This window comes from Sphaeramia orbicularis, chromosome 13 (genome assembly GCF_902148855.1).
Source record: "Sphaeramia orbicularis chromosome 13, fSphaOr1.1, whole genome shotgun sequence".
NCBI lineage: Eukaryota > Metazoa > Chordata > Actinopteri > Kurtiformes > Apogonidae > Sphaeramia > Sphaeramia orbicularis.
In genome coordinates, this window is record NC_043969.1 from 30,757,330 (window position 1) to 30,779,193 (window position 21,864).

At 36.6% G+C, this 21,864-nt stretch overlaps 1 protein-coding gene across 1 annotated transcript in view; it reads left to right on the forward strand.

Moving 5' to 3' along the window:
- The window catches only part of sytl2b (synaptotagmin-like 2b), a 28,214-nt gene that overhangs the window by 1,528 nt on the left and 4,822 nt on the right, over positions 1 to 21,864 (forward strand). The window contains exons 3-14 of the mRNA XM_030153004.1: positions 5,740 to 5,900; positions 6,000 to 6,111; positions 7,800 to 7,848; positions 8,504 to 8,606; positions 9,276 to 9,681; positions 9,765 to 9,916; positions 10,737 to 13,220; positions 17,544 to 17,654; positions 17,751 to 17,801; positions 17,891 to 17,985; positions 18,953 to 19,060; positions 21,044 to 21,204. Coding sequence (XP_030008864.1) covers positions 5,740 to 5,900; positions 6,000 to 6,111; positions 7,800 to 7,848; positions 8,504 to 8,606; positions 9,276 to 9,681; positions 9,765 to 9,916; positions 10,737 to 13,220; positions 17,544 to 17,654; positions 17,751 to 17,801; positions 17,891 to 17,985; positions 18,953 to 19,060; positions 21,044 to 21,204 — 3,993 coding nt within the window. The remainder of the gene's footprint in view (positions 1 to 5,739; positions 5,901 to 5,999; positions 6,112 to 7,799; positions 7,849 to 8,503; positions 8,607 to 9,275; positions 9,682 to 9,764; positions 9,917 to 10,736; positions 13,221 to 17,543; positions 17,655 to 17,750; positions 17,802 to 17,890; positions 17,986 to 18,952; positions 19,061 to 21,043; positions 21,205 to 21,864) is intronic.

Sequence of the window (21,864 nt, forward strand, 5' to 3'; positions counted from 1 at the left end):
TCCCTAAACTTAACTTGAAATCAACTCTTCCCAGCATCTCTTTTGAACAAACAGGAGGGGTGAGACATTCCTTACAGTGTATGTTCAGGGCACGTTTAGATAAACAAGCGCTATCTGAGCCGCAGCACCTCTCCCATGTTCTGCAATTCAGGCCGGAACAATAGAAGACGCTTCAGGTTTCCCAACTGAACGCCAACTCCATGCAAAATAATAAAAGTCCCTAAATAAAAGCATTTGGAATGTGCCCCCTTTCATTTTCAAAACTCAAGAATTCCCTGAAACAATGTTCTTTTTATTGTGCGTTTAATGAAATTGGCCGTCCGGCGTTTTCATCTGCAGGAGTCTGAATGCGTGCAGTGTCTGGAGCAGTCTAGTGTAAAAGGATTAAGCCAACAGCCTGTAATGATGTGCTACCCTTTTTTCACATGACCACTGTAGCTCTGCATCAAGAGGGAAGATGAGTTGGAATGGTCTTTTTTTGTCCTGTTTTTTTTCTTTTTATTTGATTCAGTTTTAACTTGACAGAAATGTTTTCCACATTCTTTGCTTTCAATAGATCGTGTGCAGCCCTTGTATAAACTTGTTATTAAGGAAGAGAAATAAAGCAGGACAAAAAGATGTGGAGCAATAATAATCACATTCTTTTTGTCTAAACACATAAACACCCAGTGCTACTTTTGTGGCAATTACTTAAATGAATTTTTCCATTTAACCTTTCTTAAAACAGCATATGACTTTCATTACTTTTTTTTTTTTTTTTTTTTTCAAATTGTAAAACCCTAGTGATAGCCTTATTATTATCATTAATCCATTAGTCTTTCCATGCTTAATACGCATCTGAATCACTTCCCTCATGGTGAACAACTTCGAAGATGACTCCATCATAAACACAGTTTACATAACAAACCAAAATGTCACTCCAGCCTTTTCAGAAATTTTGTCTCGAAGTGCATTATGGGAATGGAAATTCCATGCAGCAGCAATCTCGTTGTCTCTTGATGAGTGCTGAACCCAAATGTGGCCTTTACCTCCATCCACCAACTATACTCATTCTTTAAAACAACACTGGTGGACTGTATAATTTTGCATTGTAGCGATCTGGCTTGTTTTCTTTCTGAATCTGTGAGAAACCTCTTTCTCTTCCCACAATGCACTTTTTAAAAAAATTTCCAAAAAGTGATGGTTTCAGAAATCTGAGATGCCGTGCTTTATAGGCTGTATTAGGTCATTAAAGGAGTGATATTTTACATTTTTAAATGGAATAATCCATTTTAAAACATTTCCCTATGGTCTACATAAACTGTAAATGCTATGCTTGTTCCTGAATTCTTAATTAATTCAACTTCACAGGTCCATCTTCAACCCTATTTTTGAGTAATGACACGAAAAAGGTCATTTTGAGCATTGGCCTTTTAAATGCATGTGACCCCACCCCCTTCCGTGTTGTTGCCTGTGCTGTTGTGTCCTGTTTAGCTACTTATGTTCATTAATACAACCAATAACTGAACATTTTAGGTAATCGGCTCCAAGTTTGGACATATTTTCAGTATGGACTACAACCGCTGCTGCTGACAAACAATTATGTCGTACTCGGAGAAATGTTCGTCGAAAGTCTTGACCTTATATCTGCAAATGTCATCACGTAACTAGTTATAGACGTAACAAATTAAGAAGGAATTGAAACAAATTCAAACTTTTGAACTATTAGGGTCCCCAAATACACAAATAAATGTACTAAAGACTAATAAAAGTGGGTTTAGCAAAATATGACCCTTTTAAGGTAATTTCACTCACACCTGTACTAGAAGCCTGACAAGAAGCTGGTTTATCAGCATTATAACATACATTAAATTGCAAATGACTGCTACATTTTGAAAGATCTGTGGAAAAAAAAACTGTTCTGGAAAAATGGGCAAACGGACTCACTCACAACATATTTTCTAATCTTTTAGTTTGTTAAAGTAAGGAAAAAAGTCCAGATGGACCATTTTAGGCTTTGGTTTAAAGGGTTCAGTGTTTAATCACCATTAATTATAATATTATCCTCTGCATGTTGCATTTTTAAATGAAAATCATGTATTTTCCTTCATTTAATTCACTGATCATGTCGGTGTTCATAAAAGACCAGATTAAAGTTGAGGGATATTATATCAGAAAACTGAAGAAAACGTGACTTTATCAGCAAAAATATCATTAACTGAACATAAACCAAGTGTCTCCATCCACTGTCATTTATCCAACTAAATAAAATTAAATAAATAAATAAATAAATAAATAAATAAATAAAAGATGACAGGTTTTTTTTTTACTGGTGAATCAATGTTGTAGAAGATGATGGTGTTTCCACGTTCCCTACAGAGCCTCTGAACGTCCAAATGGGTCATATCTGATGACCATGAAAAGACCACAAACTGCATTTTACACCAGTTATTTACATGTACTGATAGGATTAGTGAGTATTTATGGGTTAATCTGACTTGAGATGAAACAAAATGCTATACAGGGCTAAAAAACAAACAGATGTTTACTTTAAATGTGTAGTTAAATAGAAACCCAACAACTTGCAAACGCTCCGTGGTTTGTCCCTGTATTGTCCGCCCTCAGCTTCACATTTTACATCACATTTGGAGATTAGTGCAGCTCAAACTGAATTAAAATGGTGTCAGATTCTCTTTTCAGCGCAGCTTAAAGCGAGTGCATTGTTCATTAACAGGAGAGTGTCTTTTTGTCTGTCTCTATAGTCATCGGGCTGGAGAGGCACTATATCCACAGGGAAGTACTTTCCAAACCCTTTATTCTGTACTCAGCCAGGATTAGTGTGGTTTATAAAAGAATGATGATTTGTGACCATTTGTAAGATTTAAGGACATCTATTGTAAATAAACAGCTCATAGTCAGTGTTCCGCATTAGTCGACTGTTCAGTGTCTGATACTGGTGCCAATGCGAATTATTTAGAGACGGGAAGTCAATGGATGATTCATGAGGACAATATCAGGTAGATGTTTTTGTCAGTTTAATTCTAATAACAAAGGAGACAGAATTGCTGAACTTATTTAACACTTATCTCTGCTAATTCTGTATACCCAAGTAGCCTCTTCTCATACTGAACTCCAGTTAACCCTGTAATGCCAAACGTATCCTATTTGATATATGAGTTTTGAAGTCCTCTACATGGTCAGTGTGATATTTTTTTCTTGAAAAACCTGATGTATACGATTAGATACGTGCAATACACTGATAATTATCATGGAATAATCCCCCAGGGGGGAGGAATTTGTTCATCTGAGGCCTTTCCAGTGACACTACAAGATTGACATTAATGAGGAAGGAAGTAGAACTTTGACTATTTTGAAAAGGAATTACCCATTTGTAAGACATGTTTGTGTACTATTATGTTTTTGTTTGTTCAAAAATAATAATTTTTGACCATTGAGACCCGATGTATCAAATATGATACAAAATTGAAATTCATACATGGAAATTGATATTTGAAAAAAAAATTGTGCCATTCAGAAGGACCAATAAAGGCTTCACTTTCAAAGAACTGGAATTTTCTGTCAGTGATTTAATGCAGTGTTTTTCAACTTTTGGGTTGGGACCCCATGTGGGGTAATTGATAAAAAAAAATGTAAATAAATTACTAATAAATTTCTTTGAATGATTTTTTAATGATTCAATATATGATTCAATATATATTTCATTATGATTAAAACACCACACATGTTTCCTAATAAAAATCAAGTTCAAATAAAATAGGATATAACATCTGAGAGGGCATATCTTGATTGACCCGATCATGTAACTGCATGCATTACTACGCTTCAACCTGCCCGGACAATGTCAAAACCGGACCGAACACAGAATTGAAAGATTTCTTCACCTGTCTGACCCCACTAAGACATCTCCAAGAGAAAAATGTCTGTTTTGAATGTCTGGGGTCACCAGAAATGTAATGTTAAAATGAGGTCATGAGCCAAAAAAGGTTGGGAACCATTGATTTGATGGTTGAGGCTTTACAGGCTTAAACAGATGAGCCTCTGGTCTCCCCTCAAAGACCCCAAGGCCGTGACGTGGTTACACCTGAAGACTGGAATCTTGTATCTTTAGCCAGAATATCATTGAGTACCTGTGCTGCCTTACATCATATGAATTCCACGCTGAATGAAACCTATGTATGTTATAAATCAGGGGTGTCAAACATACGGCCCACAGGCCAAAACCAGCCCACCAAAGGGTCTAATCTGGCAAAATCATTTTATTTCAGTGATGATATACAGCACAATATCATAATCAGGAGGACTGAACCATGATCTTATCATAATAACCTGTAAATAATGACAACTCCAAACTTTCCTGTAAAAAATTTTAATTACATGAAAAATCACCAAAATGTGAACAACCTGAAGAGATATGAATAACTTTAAATGTCTTAAGAGAAGTAAGTGTAATTTTAACAATATTATGCCTGTTATTAAATGTTTTGTGTCTTTGTAGAGCCACTGTGATATGTATGTTGTAATGTACAGGTCATATTGTTAAAATTGCACTTGTTTCTCAAAAGAAATTCAAGTTGTTGTTGTAATTCAATTTTTTTGTTTGTAGATGTAAACATTTTCATAATGTAATTTTACATTTTTCACATGAAAACATAAGTCAGACTTGTGATGAAGTGATGACCTGTTTACGCCCCCACTCCACCTCTCCAACTTTACAAAGAATTAAGAGGCCGTGGAAAATGAATGTATTAATGACTTAACCCATAAAGACCCGGTGCAACTTTTGTGGCAGTTCACAAATTAATTTTTCTCTATATTTACCCTTTCTTAAGTGATTTATCACTGTTTATTGTAATATCATCCTCTTTATTTTGCACATCTTCAGTAAAAATCTGGTATGTTTCTATATTTAATCTACTGATCATGTAGATGTTCATAAAATCTCAGAGTAAATTCAAAGGTTATTTGATCAGAAACAGAGAAAACTGCAGAAGAAGTGACTTTTTCAGTAAAATCTATCATTAACTGAACATACATGAAGCATTTCCATCCACTGTCATTGATCAAATTTCATGGGTTTTACTGGTAAATCAATGTTGTAGAAGAGGATTGTGTTTCCATGGTAACTACGGAGCCTCTGAATGTCCGAATGGGTCATATCTGATGACCATGAAAAGATGACAAACTGCATCTTACACCAATTATTTACATGTATTGATAAGATTAGTAGATCAACAGTTTTTCAACATTTTAGATCAGTAGATGGTTTTGGATGACGGTGGATGTTTAGGTTTTTAGGGGTTAAACCTGAGGCAGGAATACCAGTCAAATATGGCACATTAAAGAATGAAATGAAAATATTCTGTCTGTTCTGGACTGTTTTTGGATCATGTTGATAGATTCTTTCGGACTTGACAAAAATGTCAGTGTCAAAATTGTTGCCATTTCCCGGTGATGCACAGTCTTTTAAAAATCCATTACCAATAAGTACCAAGATATGATAGAAGCCAACCTTGTGTAAAAATTTCAAGCTGAAATGTGCTGTAGATTTTATGGTACAGTCACTATCAGATGGATCGACCCTGTGTTGACATTGTTCCACAGCAGACACACTGATAAGGTCTCTGTCAGGTTTTGCTGCTGCACTGCAGATGAATCTGAAAATAAATGCCAGCAACTGATGACATTTAATCTGAATACTCTACTATAATTATGCATGCTTTCTGTGTTTTCATCCACCAGGAAACTGGAGAAACTACTGAACACTGATTCCGAGTCAGACAGTAAGCTGAAATACTTGACTGGAGAGTGGTTTTATGAAGCCAAGTCTCTGCGACACATGGACACAATCCATGGTTCAGAAATCATCCTGGCCTCCATGAAGCAGAGGAAACCTGGTTTAGGTACAAAATGTCATAACATTCATGAAACAGAATATTTTAATGTCACAACACTGTGTTTTTTGTTCTAACACATCCTGCTGACCTTTCTACTATATGCAGATGGATCTCTCAGAATTGAAAGATCAAAGTCACCCAGTACAGCAGGATCAGACATCGTCCCTCCACCAAAACCTGCTCGATGTTGGGACTCACTACAACCAGAGGAGATAAAGTACACAATCCTATCTTACTCATATCTGTCTGAAACTCTGTCATGTGATTGATTAGCCTCACTGAGCCCTTCTGCTGTTTCCTACTGAATTCCTCTGTCCTCATACTCCAGCCTCTTGCATAAATCTGACATTGTGTTCTCACATCTCTTGTTATCTCCACTTTCTTGCTTGTGTCAGTTAAAGACACTGCCTTGTCCTCTGTCTTGCTCTGTCATGCTAATGTTATGTAATGTTGTGTGTGCTGTAAGTGTGTGGCCCCTTGTGACTCAGCTTGTGTAAACAAAGGTGGTGCTACCCCTGATTTTATAGCCCAGCAGCAGCTACCTGTACCCACCCCTGCAGGATGTGGTCTTAAGAGGCCGCTCACTGGTGCAAAGTGTTTAACTCAATCGAGCTTTTAGCATAATTACAGTAAACGTCAAGTGACTGCTTATGTCAGTGTTGTGGGTATTTCTGGTATGAAATCCCATCAAATGGATCAGGGTGTACAAGTCTTGTGGCACTGATTGTGATGCCTTTTTTAGAGCAATTATTGACACATTCTGAAGGGGTTTGTGCTGTGTGGTTCTTATTCCAGTAGAAGATAAAACTCAACAAACGTCCTGTTCGGATGGGATTAGTATGACCTGTGAACATCTGGTAATTTGTATTGATAGTGGAGGTCATCTGTAACCATAATCCTCTGCGAATCAGCCATGTCTGTAATTTATGAAGTAATAATTCCATTGCAAAGTACTTACCCTTTTTCAGCAAATGAAGAAATTATGTAATAATATGAACTCAATGCTAATCAACATCTCTATATTTTGCTGGGATATGCAACAGTTTTGTTTCCTCCATGGATTTATTCAGCCTATTTCTTAGTCAAGGATGATGGAGGGCTGTGCTGGTGATGATAAAGCAAAGTTTCAAAAGTGTTTTGGGTGGAAATTCAGGAGGCTCAAACGTAAATCTCAGCAGAGTGACATCTGAAAAGAGCATGAGATGGATGACATGCATGACAGCTACAGTACCGAATATTTTTCTGTCTTTCAACAGTTATCTGTTAGCACTAAACTTTCCATTGACAACTGAAGAATAATGTCAGTAAATCTGAGTAAAAAAGTTTCCTTATCCGATGTGAATGCACCACATAACAAACACACAGGAATTAATTTTCAAATCAGCAGAGGTCTACAGGTTACACTAGTTCCCATGCAAACAGAGCTAAAGTAAACAAAATGTAACGTTAAGTATATTTGTGCTTCTGCTGAGAAACTCTTAATATATGTCTATTACAGTAGACTTGATTTAAGCCTTTGGAAATATTTGCTAATAAGTGCCTATTCTGTTTTTTATACCATTTATGAAGACTGTCATTATTCATTCACCTCTATGTTATTTTCCTCTTAGTTTATAAAGTATATCTGCTATCTTCAGTTTGTTGAACCTATTTTCGTCAGGGTTTCCTTCATTAATGTGGTCTGTGTCACTATGTAAACACCTTAGTCTTTGATATATGTATGGGTCAGTAAGCTCCAGTCATGCACATCACAGTATACACCAGTCCAGCTGCTGAGGTGTTTCCAACTGGCTTGATACAGTGAAATGTACTGAATCTGTGAGATCTCATCATCATTTAACCCTATGTGCTCTTTTAAAGCTACCTTTGCTTACTAACTTTGTTACTTTCATTGTTTTTCTTCAGTGATGCAGAAAAAGAAAATCTGAATTCAGCAGTCCGCTCTCCCAGAACGGTAGGTGTACATGTTGGAAAACATATATTTTTCTTTCTTTAACTCATAAAGACCCAAACAGCCACTGGCAACCAAAATCATCTACTAATTTGAAATGTTTGATAACTTCTGTACCACGAAATCTATTGATATGTTGAAATAATTGGTGTAAAATACAATTTGTCGTCTTTTCATGGTCATCAGATATGACCCATTTGGATGTTCAGAGGCTCTGTAGTGAGCGTGGAAACACTGTCATCGTCTACAACATTGATTCACCAGTAAAACCCATGGAGTTTAATAAACGACCGTGTATGGAGACACTTATTTTTATGCTGAGTTATTGATAAATTTGCTGAAAAAGTCACTTTTTTTCTTCAGTTTTCTGCATTTCTGATTTAATAACCCTCAAATTTAATCTGAGTTTTTATGAATATCTAGATGATCAGTGGATTACATATTGGAAAATACCTGATTTTCACAGAAAAAACACGAGATGCAGAGGAAAATATTATAATAAATGATAAGAATCACCTAAAATGATTAAATAGACAGAAACATTCATTTGGAAACTGCCTCAGATGTGGCACTGAGTCTTTATGGGGTAATGTTTTCAAGCATATTGAAGTTGGTTTGATTTTTTTTATACTTTTCATATTATCCGTGTTTCTTCAAGCCGAGACACAACCCTTTCAACCGTGCTTCTCTTATTGTTGTTGAACCACCTGAACATGCTGAGGACCAGTCAACCATCAGGGACCAGGAGGCATCTGCAACAGGTTTGTGTCACTGCTTCAATCGACAAACACACTTTTTAAGGCAGCGACACAACAGTGATTGTCTTACACACAGGTGTTAAACAAAGGTTCCACTTTAGCCGTGGGATGAATTTGTGAAATGCAAAATTTACACTGATGTCCACAGTCCAGTTTCAAAATCATTTTAGTTCAGCTTTCATATACAGACCAATATGATCTCAAGTGGATCAGACCGGTAAGATACTGTCCAATAAGCTATAAATAATGACAATATGGCTTGGAAATGTCTGCATGTACAAACTATCCTTTCACAAAAATTGTAAATAACCTGAACACATGTGGACAACCTGAAATGTCTCCTAATAACTCCTGTTCTACCAATATCCTGCCTGTTACTGAGTGTTTTGTGTATTTGTCGACTGTGATTTGTAAGTTGTAATGCACACGTGTAGATGATAAACTGAGGCATAATATTGTTAAAATTGCAATTATTTTCATTTATTATTTTCAAGACATTTCAGGCTCTTCATGTTATTCACATTTTAAAGAAACTTTGTAGAAGTAAACATTTTGATAATGTAATTGTACTTTTTCACTATACTATTTTACTGGTCCACTTCAGATTACATTGGGCTGAATGCGGCCCCTGAACACCCAAGGTCTAATATAAACCCTGTGGTCTTCTTAAAGGCTCAGAGCCTGTATCTCCAATGAAGAATCAACCACCTGGGGACACTAGTCAGACTTCAGGTTCAGACTCTGTGGGCTTCAGGCCTGTGCCCAAGAAGAGGACGTTTGTCTCGAGACGATCCAGCGCTCAGACAGAGAGTGACAGCCAAGCGTCGGACTCTCAGGGAAGATCAGCGGGGATTGTTCCAGCCCCGAGACGGAGCCTCCAGCAGGGATCGAGTGGAAGCTCTATCCATTCCTGCCTGAAGGCTCAAGACGAATCACCCGCTACAGTGTCTGGTCAAGTATCCCAATCCGCTCAGCCGTACAGCTCTGCAGATGAAACCCTGCAGCAGCCGCTCCATGATGCACCTCAAGTTTTGTCGAAGTCCACTGCAGGAAACCCACCTCCTGTAACAATAAACCGGTTAGTAAAAAACACCTCATGATTAAAATGTTTTAACTACTATCATAATTCTCCACTGTAACTCATTATCTGTGCAATTTCAGAGCAGCCACAAACATCGACTCATCCACTGATGGAAAAGACAATCAGACACAAAAGCAGCCTGCAGCCGTGGACATGGCAACCGCACACAGCAACCGCTTTCAAGATTCAGAAAAGATTAGCAGTTTGGGAACAGCAACCCAAGGCATTGTGGGTAGGTTTTGCAACATTAGATCTCTCTTGAAATGTTTTACAGATAGAGCGTGGAGAGACAGACATGTAATAATGTACTGATTGACTCTGCTGTACATCTTATACCCATCAATAACTCTACTTAGTTACACATAACATTAAATACTTAGTTACACATAACATTAAATACTTTGTTACACATAACTTTACACATACTTATAAGCACATTTTTCAAAGTCAGTTAACACAGTGGATTTATTTGACCGTAAAATTAATGTATTAGCTACTTGTGACCCTGCAAATTGACAACCGGTTCACAGATGGACATTGGATTCGTATGCCTCTAAACATATTAATTCCAGTCAGTAATGTTGGCATGTTCTTCTGAAAGTTACACAACAGTGACATCAAAGACATGCTTCTATGCCTCAGGAAACTGGAAACCTTCTTGGGAAATTATTCAGGAAGTAAACTGATCCATTGTCATCCATTGGTTTGTTTGTCATCCTCTGTGAGGATTACATTAAAAGCACCAGGCCAGTTTTCATAAGATTTGACAAAAGAATAATATATCATATTTTAGCTTAACATTAGCTGGTCTACACTAGCTCTAAATGTAAAGTGTCATGAGATAATTTTTGTTATGATTTGATGCTATATAAATACAATTTGATTGATTGATTTAAAAAGGGATGACTTTGGATTATTTTTTTCCCCCTTAAATCAGGAGACCATATATTTATTGAATTAGAGGACAGTGAGCTCTACCAAATGTACTTGCAGTTAATAGATAATTGACAAGAAACCGTTTGTTAATTCCCTTTTCATTCCTGTGTTTGCAGTTGCAGACCCTCCAGAATCATATGATCTCAACATCATTGATAAGTCTGACCAGCAAATTCAGCCAAAATCAAACCACAAGAATATATTCAAACTATCCACCCAGACCTCCAGTCCCACCGGTGAAGAGGAAGACTCCATTGCGAAGGTGTTGGACTGGTTCAGCCGCAGCACTGACAGTAGTGATTTGCTAAATGATGATGACAACCCTGACAGACAAGGTTCACTGATGAAAGATACGGAGGATATTATAAGTGATCGAACGAGGGAAACACTGGAAGTGAAGAGAAGTCACTTACAACGACAGACTAATGAAGCCAAAGAGTTAAGAGCCGCAGATAGGCCAGGAAACAAAGACACAGCTCAAACCCAAGCAGAGGCGAAGAAGGATACCCGAGAGAGAATACGGCCACAGGAGTTGAAAGATAATGACAACGAAGGCCAACCCGCCAAAATTTCTCACCTGAAGTCGTTCTGGGAAAAAAGCAATGCGGGTCCTAAAATTCTTATCAGCAAATCAAACACGCCCAGTGACAAAGCGCAGAAGCTCATTCAACCCTCAGTGGAGAAAGACGAGGAGATAGCGAGTAAACCCCAGAGAGTGTCTGACGTGCAACCTGCTCTGGGAGTAAACAATGAAGTTGGGATGCACAAGTATGCCTCAAATAATGACAATCTAATAGAGCAACAGCTGCGAAGTAGTCCACAGAAAGTTACCAAAGACACTTATGGTATTCATTTAAACAATAACCAACAAGTAGATGCTGCGATTGCACCAGGTCACTGGAGCAAACAGCAGATGTCTGTAGCGCAGGGTAGCGACAAATCCTACAGTTCAGATTCTTTAAAATTAGCAGCCAGTCCACAAGTCGTTTTAGGCTCAAACTCTGAGATTTTATGTATAACAGGTCTGCAGTCAGAGACCTCTGTCCAGTCCAGAACCAGCACCGAGTCTGACAGCATATCTGTGAGTAAATCAAACCTGCAACCTGATGTTATTTTCCAATCTAAAGAAACCACACCACAAGATGAGCTGAGTAAGATGATGCCTGGATCCCAGCTCAGTGTGGACAGCACAGAGTCTGAGAAGCCCTACCTGTCTAGAAATAGAGACCACAAGCAAGGTGGAAGTGAGCCAATGAGCCCTAAGATACAAGTACAAAGAGGTGAAGACATTAAGAGGAGGAACAGTGAGGACAGAGGTGTTCATACATGTATGTCTCCGAAAAGAAAAGAGGACAGACAGGCCATCGCACACCAAGACAGTCTTACAGAAAGGATGAAGCAGCTCAAGTCTTTCTGGGAGCAGGAAAAGAACAAGCCTGTGTTTTACACTGGAAAGCCAAAAGGCGATGGGAAACTCACTCCTGGGGCGAGCCAAGCAAAACTACATAAAAGATTTACCAAGTCTGAATTCGACCTGCAAACAATGGGAAAAGATTCTGAGAGTGATGATGAAATCACAGGTAGAAATCATCAACATTTCACCGTTCTTCCTTTGAATCAGAGAATAGAAAAGATGTCTCCGAGTCTTGGCCGAGCACAGTTCAACACTCTGCGTGAGTTCTGGGGCGAGGCCGCTTCAGATTCAAAGGCATCTTTTGACAAAAATAAAAGCCCGAAAAGGAAGGAGCCAGTATGTCTGCAGCCTCAGGAGTTAAAGAACAGCGACCCAGATTTTTGTCGCATGTCCTCGCCTGTCGAGAAAACAAGTGGTAAAGTAGCCGTAATGAAATCATCTCCCCCTGTTCGCAATCGATCAAAGTCCCCCCACGAGAGGCAGACGGGGCCAAGAGCAGGGGCAGACAGCAAAACCAACTTCTCCAATAATAATAATAATAATTACATAACAGGTGAGTCTGGCCAGCAAAGAGAATCCAGAAAGAGTTCAAAGGATTCTGGTCGAGAAGAGAAACTGACAAAATCACAAAGCAATCAGGGAAAGGAGATCCGATCTCCTAAGAGCAAGAAGGACAGCTTCAGCAATTCAAGCAGCCGAGTCCACTCATTTCGTCGAGCAACTAGCATGTTTTCTCTGAATATTCCTGATGAAAAAGATCAAATCCAACGTCAAATAGATGTCAGCCCTGTCCGCTCACAGAGCAGGAAGCAGAGGCAGAACTCTGAAAAGGGTCTGCCAAGGAGAACCGCTGATGAAACTGAAACTCTGACGCCACGTGCGCGTGCGTTCGTTCCCAGAGACTACAGGCATTACTTAGGAATGACAGATAAGATGAGCGTCCACACCTCCCTCGCCCCAACTGTACAGGACCAAGGGTCAGAGGGCAAGTCAGGATATGAGTACGACCTGAGTGGGCCGGTGAGAGCCAGCACCCCTGTGAGTTCAGAGGACTCCTACACCAGGAAAGGCAACAAGACGTGTCAGCGCCCGATGTGGGCAAACTACAGCAGCTCAGACACCGGCCAAGAGTCATCCGTGAGCAGCACATCTGAAATCTGGTCCAACACTAGACACAGTTCAACCCGTAAGTTATGTGAATGGGATTTTATACCAACTGTAGCTGTTTACTGTCATTTAACCCATAAAGACTTAGTGCTACTTTTGTGGCAGTTCTCAAATGATTTTTTTCTCCATTTAACCTTTTTTAAGTAATTTATCACCATTTATTTCAATATTATCTTCTTTATTCTGCATTTTTTTTCAGTGTAAATCATGTATTTTCCTATATTTCAATTCACTGATCATGTAGATTTTCATAAAAGCTCTAACGTTGAGGGTTATTTTATCAGAAACAGAGAAAACTGATGAAAAAGTGGCTTTTTTAGCAACAATATCAATAACTGAACATTTAAACAAGCATCTCCAACCACTGTCATTTCTCAAACTCCATGGGTTTTACTGGTGAGTGAAAGATGATGGTGTTTCCACAGGAACTACGGAGCCTCTGAACACCCAAATGGGTCAAAATAAAAAGACGATAAATTGCATTTACACCAATTACATACATGCATTGATAGCAGTGGATCAACAGATATTAAACATCTTAGATCAATAGACAATTTTGGTCGACAGTGGACGTTTGGATCTTTACGGGTTAAAGTAATAAATAGAAATGTCCTTCTCCAAATCAGTTTCAACATGCTCCTCCTAATCTCTATAACAGTTAAATGACTTGATATAAATTAATTTCCATCCAAAGATGTGATAGTCATGCTGTCATGTGGCAGAAAATCCTGGAGTTGTTCTGCATGAAACAAGTTACAGCATCTGAGCGTGGAAGTCCAAGTTCAAAGCTGTGTGTTGTTTTCTTTGTTCGTTAAGTTGACGTCTGATGTCACATCACAAAGTCTTGCATCATTTATCCCTCAAAGACCTAAAACTTCCCCAGCATCCAACAGCGTTCACTGATCTAAAAGGATTACCCATGTGAATCACAAATCCTGTTAATGCATATCAAAAATTCAGGTAAAATGCAGTTTGATTCACCAGTAAATCCCATGTAGTTTGACAGTTGTCAGTGGTTGTAGACAGTTTTTTTTGTTTTTATGTTTGTTTATTTTTTTGTTTTGTTTTTTAGGTTTCTTTTTAAATTATCTTTTTATGAATAGTTTATGTTTTGCTGGAAATGTCACTTTAGCTTCAGTTTTCTCTGCTCTGATGTAATAACTTTTTAATTTATTTTCACCTTCTATGAACATCTACATGATCAGTTAATTAACCCTTAAAGACCTAGTCATTGTTGATTTATTTGGAAGTTATTTTAGTTACAACTTCCAAATAAATCGTTCTCTACATATGACATCTCCTAAGTTATTTATCGTCATTTATTATAATATTATCATCTGTATTTTGCATTTTTCAGTGAAAAGCAGGTATTTCTTATATACAATTTACTGACCATGTAGATGTTCAGAAAAGCTCAGAGTAAATTTAAAGATTATTGTATAAAAACAGAGAAAACTTAAGAAATAGTTACTTTTTCAGGATAGATTTTATTAATGAACACAAACAGAAGTGTCAACAACTACATGGGTTTTATTGGTTAATCAGCGTTGCAGAAGATGACTGTTTCTGAACATCTAAATAAGACACATTTGATCACACTGAAAAGTTGAGAAATTTTGCCTAAATTATTTAAGTGTACCGATAGGATTCTAAGGTTTTAAGTTATTTAACATTTTATATCAGTAGATGCTTTTGGTTGCTAGCGGCTGTTAAAGTCTTTGAGTTTTAAAAATAGGAAAATGTCCTTTTTTCACTGACAGCTGAAAAATGCAGAGGATTATGTCATAATACATGGTGATAAATCACTTAGAAAAGGTTAAATGTAGAGAAAAAATAATTTGTAAGTCCACAAAAGTAGCTCTAGGATCTTTAAGGGTTAATGACATTAAAATAAAAAGCAAAAATATCACAGAACTAGGCTGTAGAAAAGTTTTATTCAGTAATAACAACATAATAACAGCAGCAATAGCATTTACATTTTATCTGTGTGGGTCACAGTTAGTCTAGGCAAGTCATAACAAAAGGACCAGACACTCCCTTTACTCATAAATTCTGTACATTCAGTATTGCAATGTATAAACAATTTCTCAGTATAAGCAGAAAAGTTAGTCTGTCTCATGAATGTCTTAAATCATATCATGTCGGCCTGTGACCATTTATGAGTAACTACTTTATTTGCTGCTGAAATGAATACTTTCAGATAGTATCACTTCCTGTTATTTCCTTTTACAGGTCACTCAGATAAACTGTGCATGCCACTGGAATCTGCAATGATTTTCAAAATGTTTGCCCAAAAATTCGTGCAATGAAAAAAATTAGTTTTTCCAACCAAATTCACACCAGTAAACTGAACATGATTTTGAAAAAACAGTTTCATGGATATTCTATGGTACAGTTTTTTCTTTTTCCTATCTTTCTGTGATATAATCTGTGAGGTCACACTTCTGTAGTTTCCTACAAATGACAAAAAGACAAATGTTTTCACATATTTTGATAAAGAATGAGTGGATTGCTACAGGTCTGGGTACACATTAAACTGTAACAGATTAAAAATCCAGTTAACAGATAACTAAGATACATTTCGTACACATTCCATTCCAAATTTTTTTTTTAAGAAACCTATGCTGCCACCGTTAGCATGGACAGTTATCGCCACAGTATGCAGCAGTATCCGTCATATCATGTCCGTGTCAGGTTATGTGTATTGGCAGAGGCAAATCTCTGTAAACACTCTGAGCACCAGGAGTCAGCTGCCTGTGTTTAATTTGTGGGCTTGGTGGTGCACACTCCCAACTTCACTGACACACTGCACTGTGCTAAAATAAATTATGACCAACCTGTCAATGTGAACAGTTTCACCTTGGCTTTATATCACTGTAGTTTTTAATTGCGCTGTTAAAAACACTGTATTTTAGATGTGTGAATGTGGATACGTGATTGAAATGTCAATCAAAATTTTCCCTCTCACTTCATTTCTGCCTTTATTTCATATTATAGATGAAAATACCTTCTTTTTGCTGCCTTTCTATTCAGTGTCATTGTCTATTGCAGGGGTGTCAAGCTCATTTTAGTTCAGGGGCCCCATACAGCCCAATTTGATCTCAAGTGGACCAGTAAAATAATAACAGAACAACCTATAAATCAGTGGTTCCCAACCTTTTTTGGCTCGTGACCCCATTTTAACATCACAAATTTTTGGCGACCCCAGACATTCAAAACTGAGACTTTTTTTGCTAAAATTTATTTTTTTTTGATCATCTATTAGTTTGCTATACTATGTTGCAAATAAACATTAATTTTTGATGACATTTAGGCTATATAATGTATATAATGCACCTTTTGGGTGTCTGCTTCTCAGTTTCTCTTGGAGATGTCTTAGCGGGGCCAGGCGGGTGAAGAAATCTTTCCATTCTCTGTTCGGTCCAGTTTTCTGACTGCGACTGTGTCCAGGCGGGTTGAAGCGTAGTAACGCATGTAGTCACATGATCGGGTCAATGAAGATATGCCCTCTCAGATATTGTATCCTGCATTTTATTTGAACTGGATTTTTATTAGGAAAAATGTGTGGTGTTTTAATCATAATGAAATATATATTGAATCATTAAAAATATTTTTTATTAGTATTTTTATTATTATTATTATTATTTTTTAGCAATTACTAGACATTTCAGGCCCCATTTGAATTCCAGGTGACCCCACGTGGAGTCACAACCCCAAGGCTGAAAAACACTGTCATATATAATGTCAAATCTAAACTGTTCTCTGTGTTTTAGAGTGAAAAAAAATTCTATTACGTCATGACAGTATTTACACCCACAAACTATTCTTTAAAAAAATGTGAATAACATAACCATGAACACCAACCTGAAATTTCTTAAGAAAAATAAGAGCAATTTCAACAATATTATGCCTCAGCTTCTCATTTATACATGTGCATTACAGTTTACAGATCACAGTGGATCCACAAATGTACAAAACATTTAGTAACAGGCAGAATATTGTTAAAATTGCATTTAGTTCTCTTAAGACATCTCAGGTTGTTCATATTTGTTCAGGTTATGTACTTTTTTGTGAAAGAATAGTTTGTAAAATGAAACATTTTCATGTAATTTTACATTTTTAAAGAGAAAAATTGGGAGTCAACATTATTTCTAGGTTCTTTTTCTATTATTTTACTGATCTGACCCACATGAGATCAAAGTGGGCTGAATGTGGGTACCGCTTTTGGCCCACGAGCCATATGTTTGACAGCCCTGGTCTACTGTGATGCCAGTAACCACAACCAATTCATGTATAAACTAGTAAATAAATCCTGTTATTTTATCCATGTTTCAATGCACAGGTGAAATTGATGACAACCAAAGCCCTGTAAGGAGAGCACTGAGGCGAGCAGAAGCACGACCTAAAAACCTGGCTAAAAGTATGGAGGACATCACAGCTACATCAGCACCACGTAAGCAAGTTTCAAGTTTCATAGTGTCAACTCACTTATTAGCTACATTTACAGAGAGTTTGGGGTAATTGTATTCCACCGGGGTTCTTTCCACAGGGCAAGAAAGAAGACCAGACCTGACGACAGACCTCAGATGCACAAGTGATGGTAGGAATTTCCTGGAACCCAATTTTGGGTATTTTTACAAACATACTGGCAAATTAGATTAAGCATCCTGTGATTCCTCCACTCTTTAGAGTCCTCCATCCTGTCGCCCTGCCCACCTCTGTATTTGGATCCAGACCACCTGAAGAAGATGAGTAAATCAGTGCCTTCGTTTCTAGAAAAGGAGGTAACCCCCCCCACCCCCCCCAATTAGTCCAAGGTCCGATCAAGTGGTAACACGTGGACACATTTCATGTTCAAGAGTCTTTGTCATGTAAACAGAGTAACTTATATGCATGTTTTATACATATTTGAGTAGTTATTTATACGCACTTGAGCATTATATATAACAAAATTTGGGGAGTTAAAATTTTTAGGTGAAAATGTCAAATTACTGCTCGGTAACACGTGGACTTGAAATGGACATCAGTTTTTTAAAATTCAAAATATGCGGTTCTCAACAGAAATTTATATCAAGTAGGACAAAACCTTTCAGATATTATATTCAACTATGCTGAAAATAAATTTTGGAATAAAATATTGAAAAGTCTCAGTTTTATTGACATGAGAATGTGGTAACACGTGGACAGGTTGCCATAGTAACACATGGACGACTCTTTACCATTGTATGCATCACCCAAAATGTATCAAAAGATCAATACATTCTGAAAGTTTCACTCAAATATCTGAATTATAAGTAACTTGAAAATTAAAATTTGGTATTTTTGTGATAACACGTGGACAGGGCCTTTTAATCAACTCACAAATGTTCAAACTCATAAATATCAATAATATTCACAAAGTAATGAAAATGTAATACTTGAAACTTAACAATCATCTATATAACCAAAAGATTGTATACATTTTCAAATTATTTAGATATAATTTTTAGCGTCAAATTCAAGCTATGGCTATGATGTAACACGTACAATCGATAAAAGGGGTTGTAACTTTTTTTCTACAAGTGGTATTTTATAAAGGATAACAGTTCCATAAATTAGAGATCTTTAGCTAAAAAATGAGCCCACTTGATAAATGATGTGTGCAAATTTGCTTTTTCATGTTGATGTTCACTTTCACTTGATCGGACCCTCCAGTAAGTCGAAGCTTGTTGTCCATCACACAGTTGTCTGTCCCTGTTGTGTGTGTTGTAGGACGCTGACGACTCCACCTGTGAGGACAGTTACCATAAAGGCAGACTGATCATGGGCAGCTCTATGACCAACCTCACCGGTTCCTCCGGCATGGCCTCTGCATCCTCTGTATGTTCAGCTTTTACCCCTAAAAACAGACCTACAACTGTTTTTGCGGCAACTTCCAAATGAATTTTCTTTATTTTTCACCATTTATTATAATATTGTCCTCTGCAGCGTTTTCCTACATTTAATATAAAATGTTTAATAACTTCTTAACCACTAATCCCATCAATACAGATCAATATTTCAGGTAAAATGCAGTTTCTCTGCTTTTGATTTGTCTTATCTAGACATCCAGAGGCTCCGTAGTGAACATGGAAACATTGTCATCTTAATATTGATTCACCCATACATCCCATGTAGTTTGACAAATGATAGTATTTGTAGACACTTCAATGTTCATTATGTTCATTAATAATAGATTTTGCTGAAAAGGTCTCTCTTTCACTTCTCCCTTAGTTTTCTCTGTCCTGATATAATAACCTTTAAGTTTACTCTTAGTTTTTAGGAACATCAACATCAGTGGTTCTCAAACTTTTTACAGTGGAGTACCCCCTGAAATATACCTTTTGAGCCAAATACCTCCAAGTCTCGCTTCAGTATTTCTGATGGAAAAAAATTAAGCAAAATTCGGTCCTGTGCCAAAGGCATCCATCTCATTTTCAAAACTTTGTAAACAAATAACATATGTTTAACTGTAATATATAAAAAATAACACATTTTTTAAAGTAAATTTTGTGGTCAAAATATTAACTGAAAAGTGCCCTCTTTCATTGATAAGAAAAAATAAATAAATTGGTCGCTAATTAATAAATGAACCCTTCATCAACAAAACATTATTACTTAGCTACTCAAATAAACTCATTTTGAATGATATACCATACCATATATATAACATGTTACCAAAGCTTGAATAAGATGATCGACGATAAAACTATTATATGAATCTATTTATTGTGTTTTATATTTCAGCATTAATTCTCATTATTTTTTATTTTGTATTCGGTTCATGATGACTTATTTAATGTATTTTTCCAAAAAAAATTTCAAGTACCCCCTGGGCTTCTTCCAAGTACCCCTGGGGGTATGTGTACCCCACTTTGGGAACCTCTGATCTACATGATCAGTAAATTAATCCTTAAAGGTCCAGAAATGTTGTGGCTTCAACTCCTAAATAAATTACTCACTACATTTAATTTCCTAAGTGATTTACCACCGTTTATTATAACAACTGTTCAGTAATAAGATATTTTGCTGAAAAAACACTTTTTCTTAGGTTTTCTCTGTTTTTATATAATAGCCTTTGGATTTACTCTGAGCTTTTAGAAACATCATGGCCAGTAAATTATATCCTGTATATAAAAAAGGAAATACAGAGATTCAAAATACAGAGGATAATGTTATAATTTTGAAGAAAAAGTGATTTTCTCAGCAAAAAGTATCACTATAACTGAAGATAAATGTGTCTACAACCACCATTGTTTGTCAAACGACATGGGTTTTACTGGTGAATCAGTATTCTAGAAGATGACAATGTTTCCATGATCATTACAGAACCTCTGAATGTCCAAATAAGGCACGTCTGATGCTGCTGAAAATCTGAGAAAGTACATTTTACCTGAATTATTTAACTCTATCAGTACAGTTAAATTAAACTTAGTAAACATGTTAGATCAGTAGCTGCTTTTTGTCACTGCCTGCTTTTTAGGAAATAAGGAAAATACCCTTTATTCACTGAAAGATGGACAATGCAGAGGATAATTTTATAATAAATGCTGATAAATCACTCAGAAAAGATCAAAGGTAGAGAGAAATTTACTTGGACGTTGCCACAAAAGTAGTTATAGATCTCTAAAAGTTAATAACATCAATTTATGAAGCAATAATGTAATATATTTCAATATGTTGATGGGATTAGTATTTCAAAAGTTATCAGATATTTTAGGTTCAGTCACCAGTAACTATTTAGGTCTTTGAGGGTTAACAAAAATCCATCCTGACTGATGAAATCTCAGTGAATTGATGTACTGTATATTTGTGTGCTTTTAGCTGAGTGGAAGTGTGATGACCATGTACAGCGCAGACTTGGAGGTTCAAGGAAACATCCACTTCTCCATCCACTACGTGCAGAAGCTCAGAGAGTTTCACATTTTTGTGGCTCAGTGCCAAGACTTGGCTGCAGTCGACCCAAAAAGGGGCCGCTCCGATCCGTGAGTAGTGAAACTGAAATCCACAGCAGACATTCTTTCAGCCTGTACTCATAACTCGAGAAATTACTGAGGTGGATGCCCTCATTTTTAAAGATATAGAGAAAACAGAATAAACAGTTAAAACAATATCATTAAAAAATAGTTACATTATTGCAAAAAATGATTTATTTTATGTATGATTTTATTTCTTCTGCCAAGCACTTTTTGGTAAAATTCTAGCATTTTTGTCTAGTTTTATGGCACATTATGGTTTTTTAGTTAATGGATTTTTTTGCTTGTTTAAATAATTCTAGCCAAGAATTTTTTTCTTACCTCATTGGCAGATTTCTTTGCTCAATATAAGGTAATTTGACCAGATTTAGGAATATTAGGCTTATTTCTAGCATGGCATTTTTTGCAGTGTATTAGTTTATTTAAGTACATACGTTATACAGTACTGTACAAAAGTCTGTAGGCTTTGTTGATTTAGTAAAATTATAATGTACACACATATGCATTTCTCAGTTTGTGTACTGAGATACAATCTGAATAAATGTAAAGTATGTGCAGCAGTAAAAACAAATGTTTCAGGTTAAAAACAGCTGTTATAAACCAGTGTTTTTAATTTTGTTCATCATTTTCTTATCTTTATTTACATTTCTTACCCTTAATGCTAGGTCA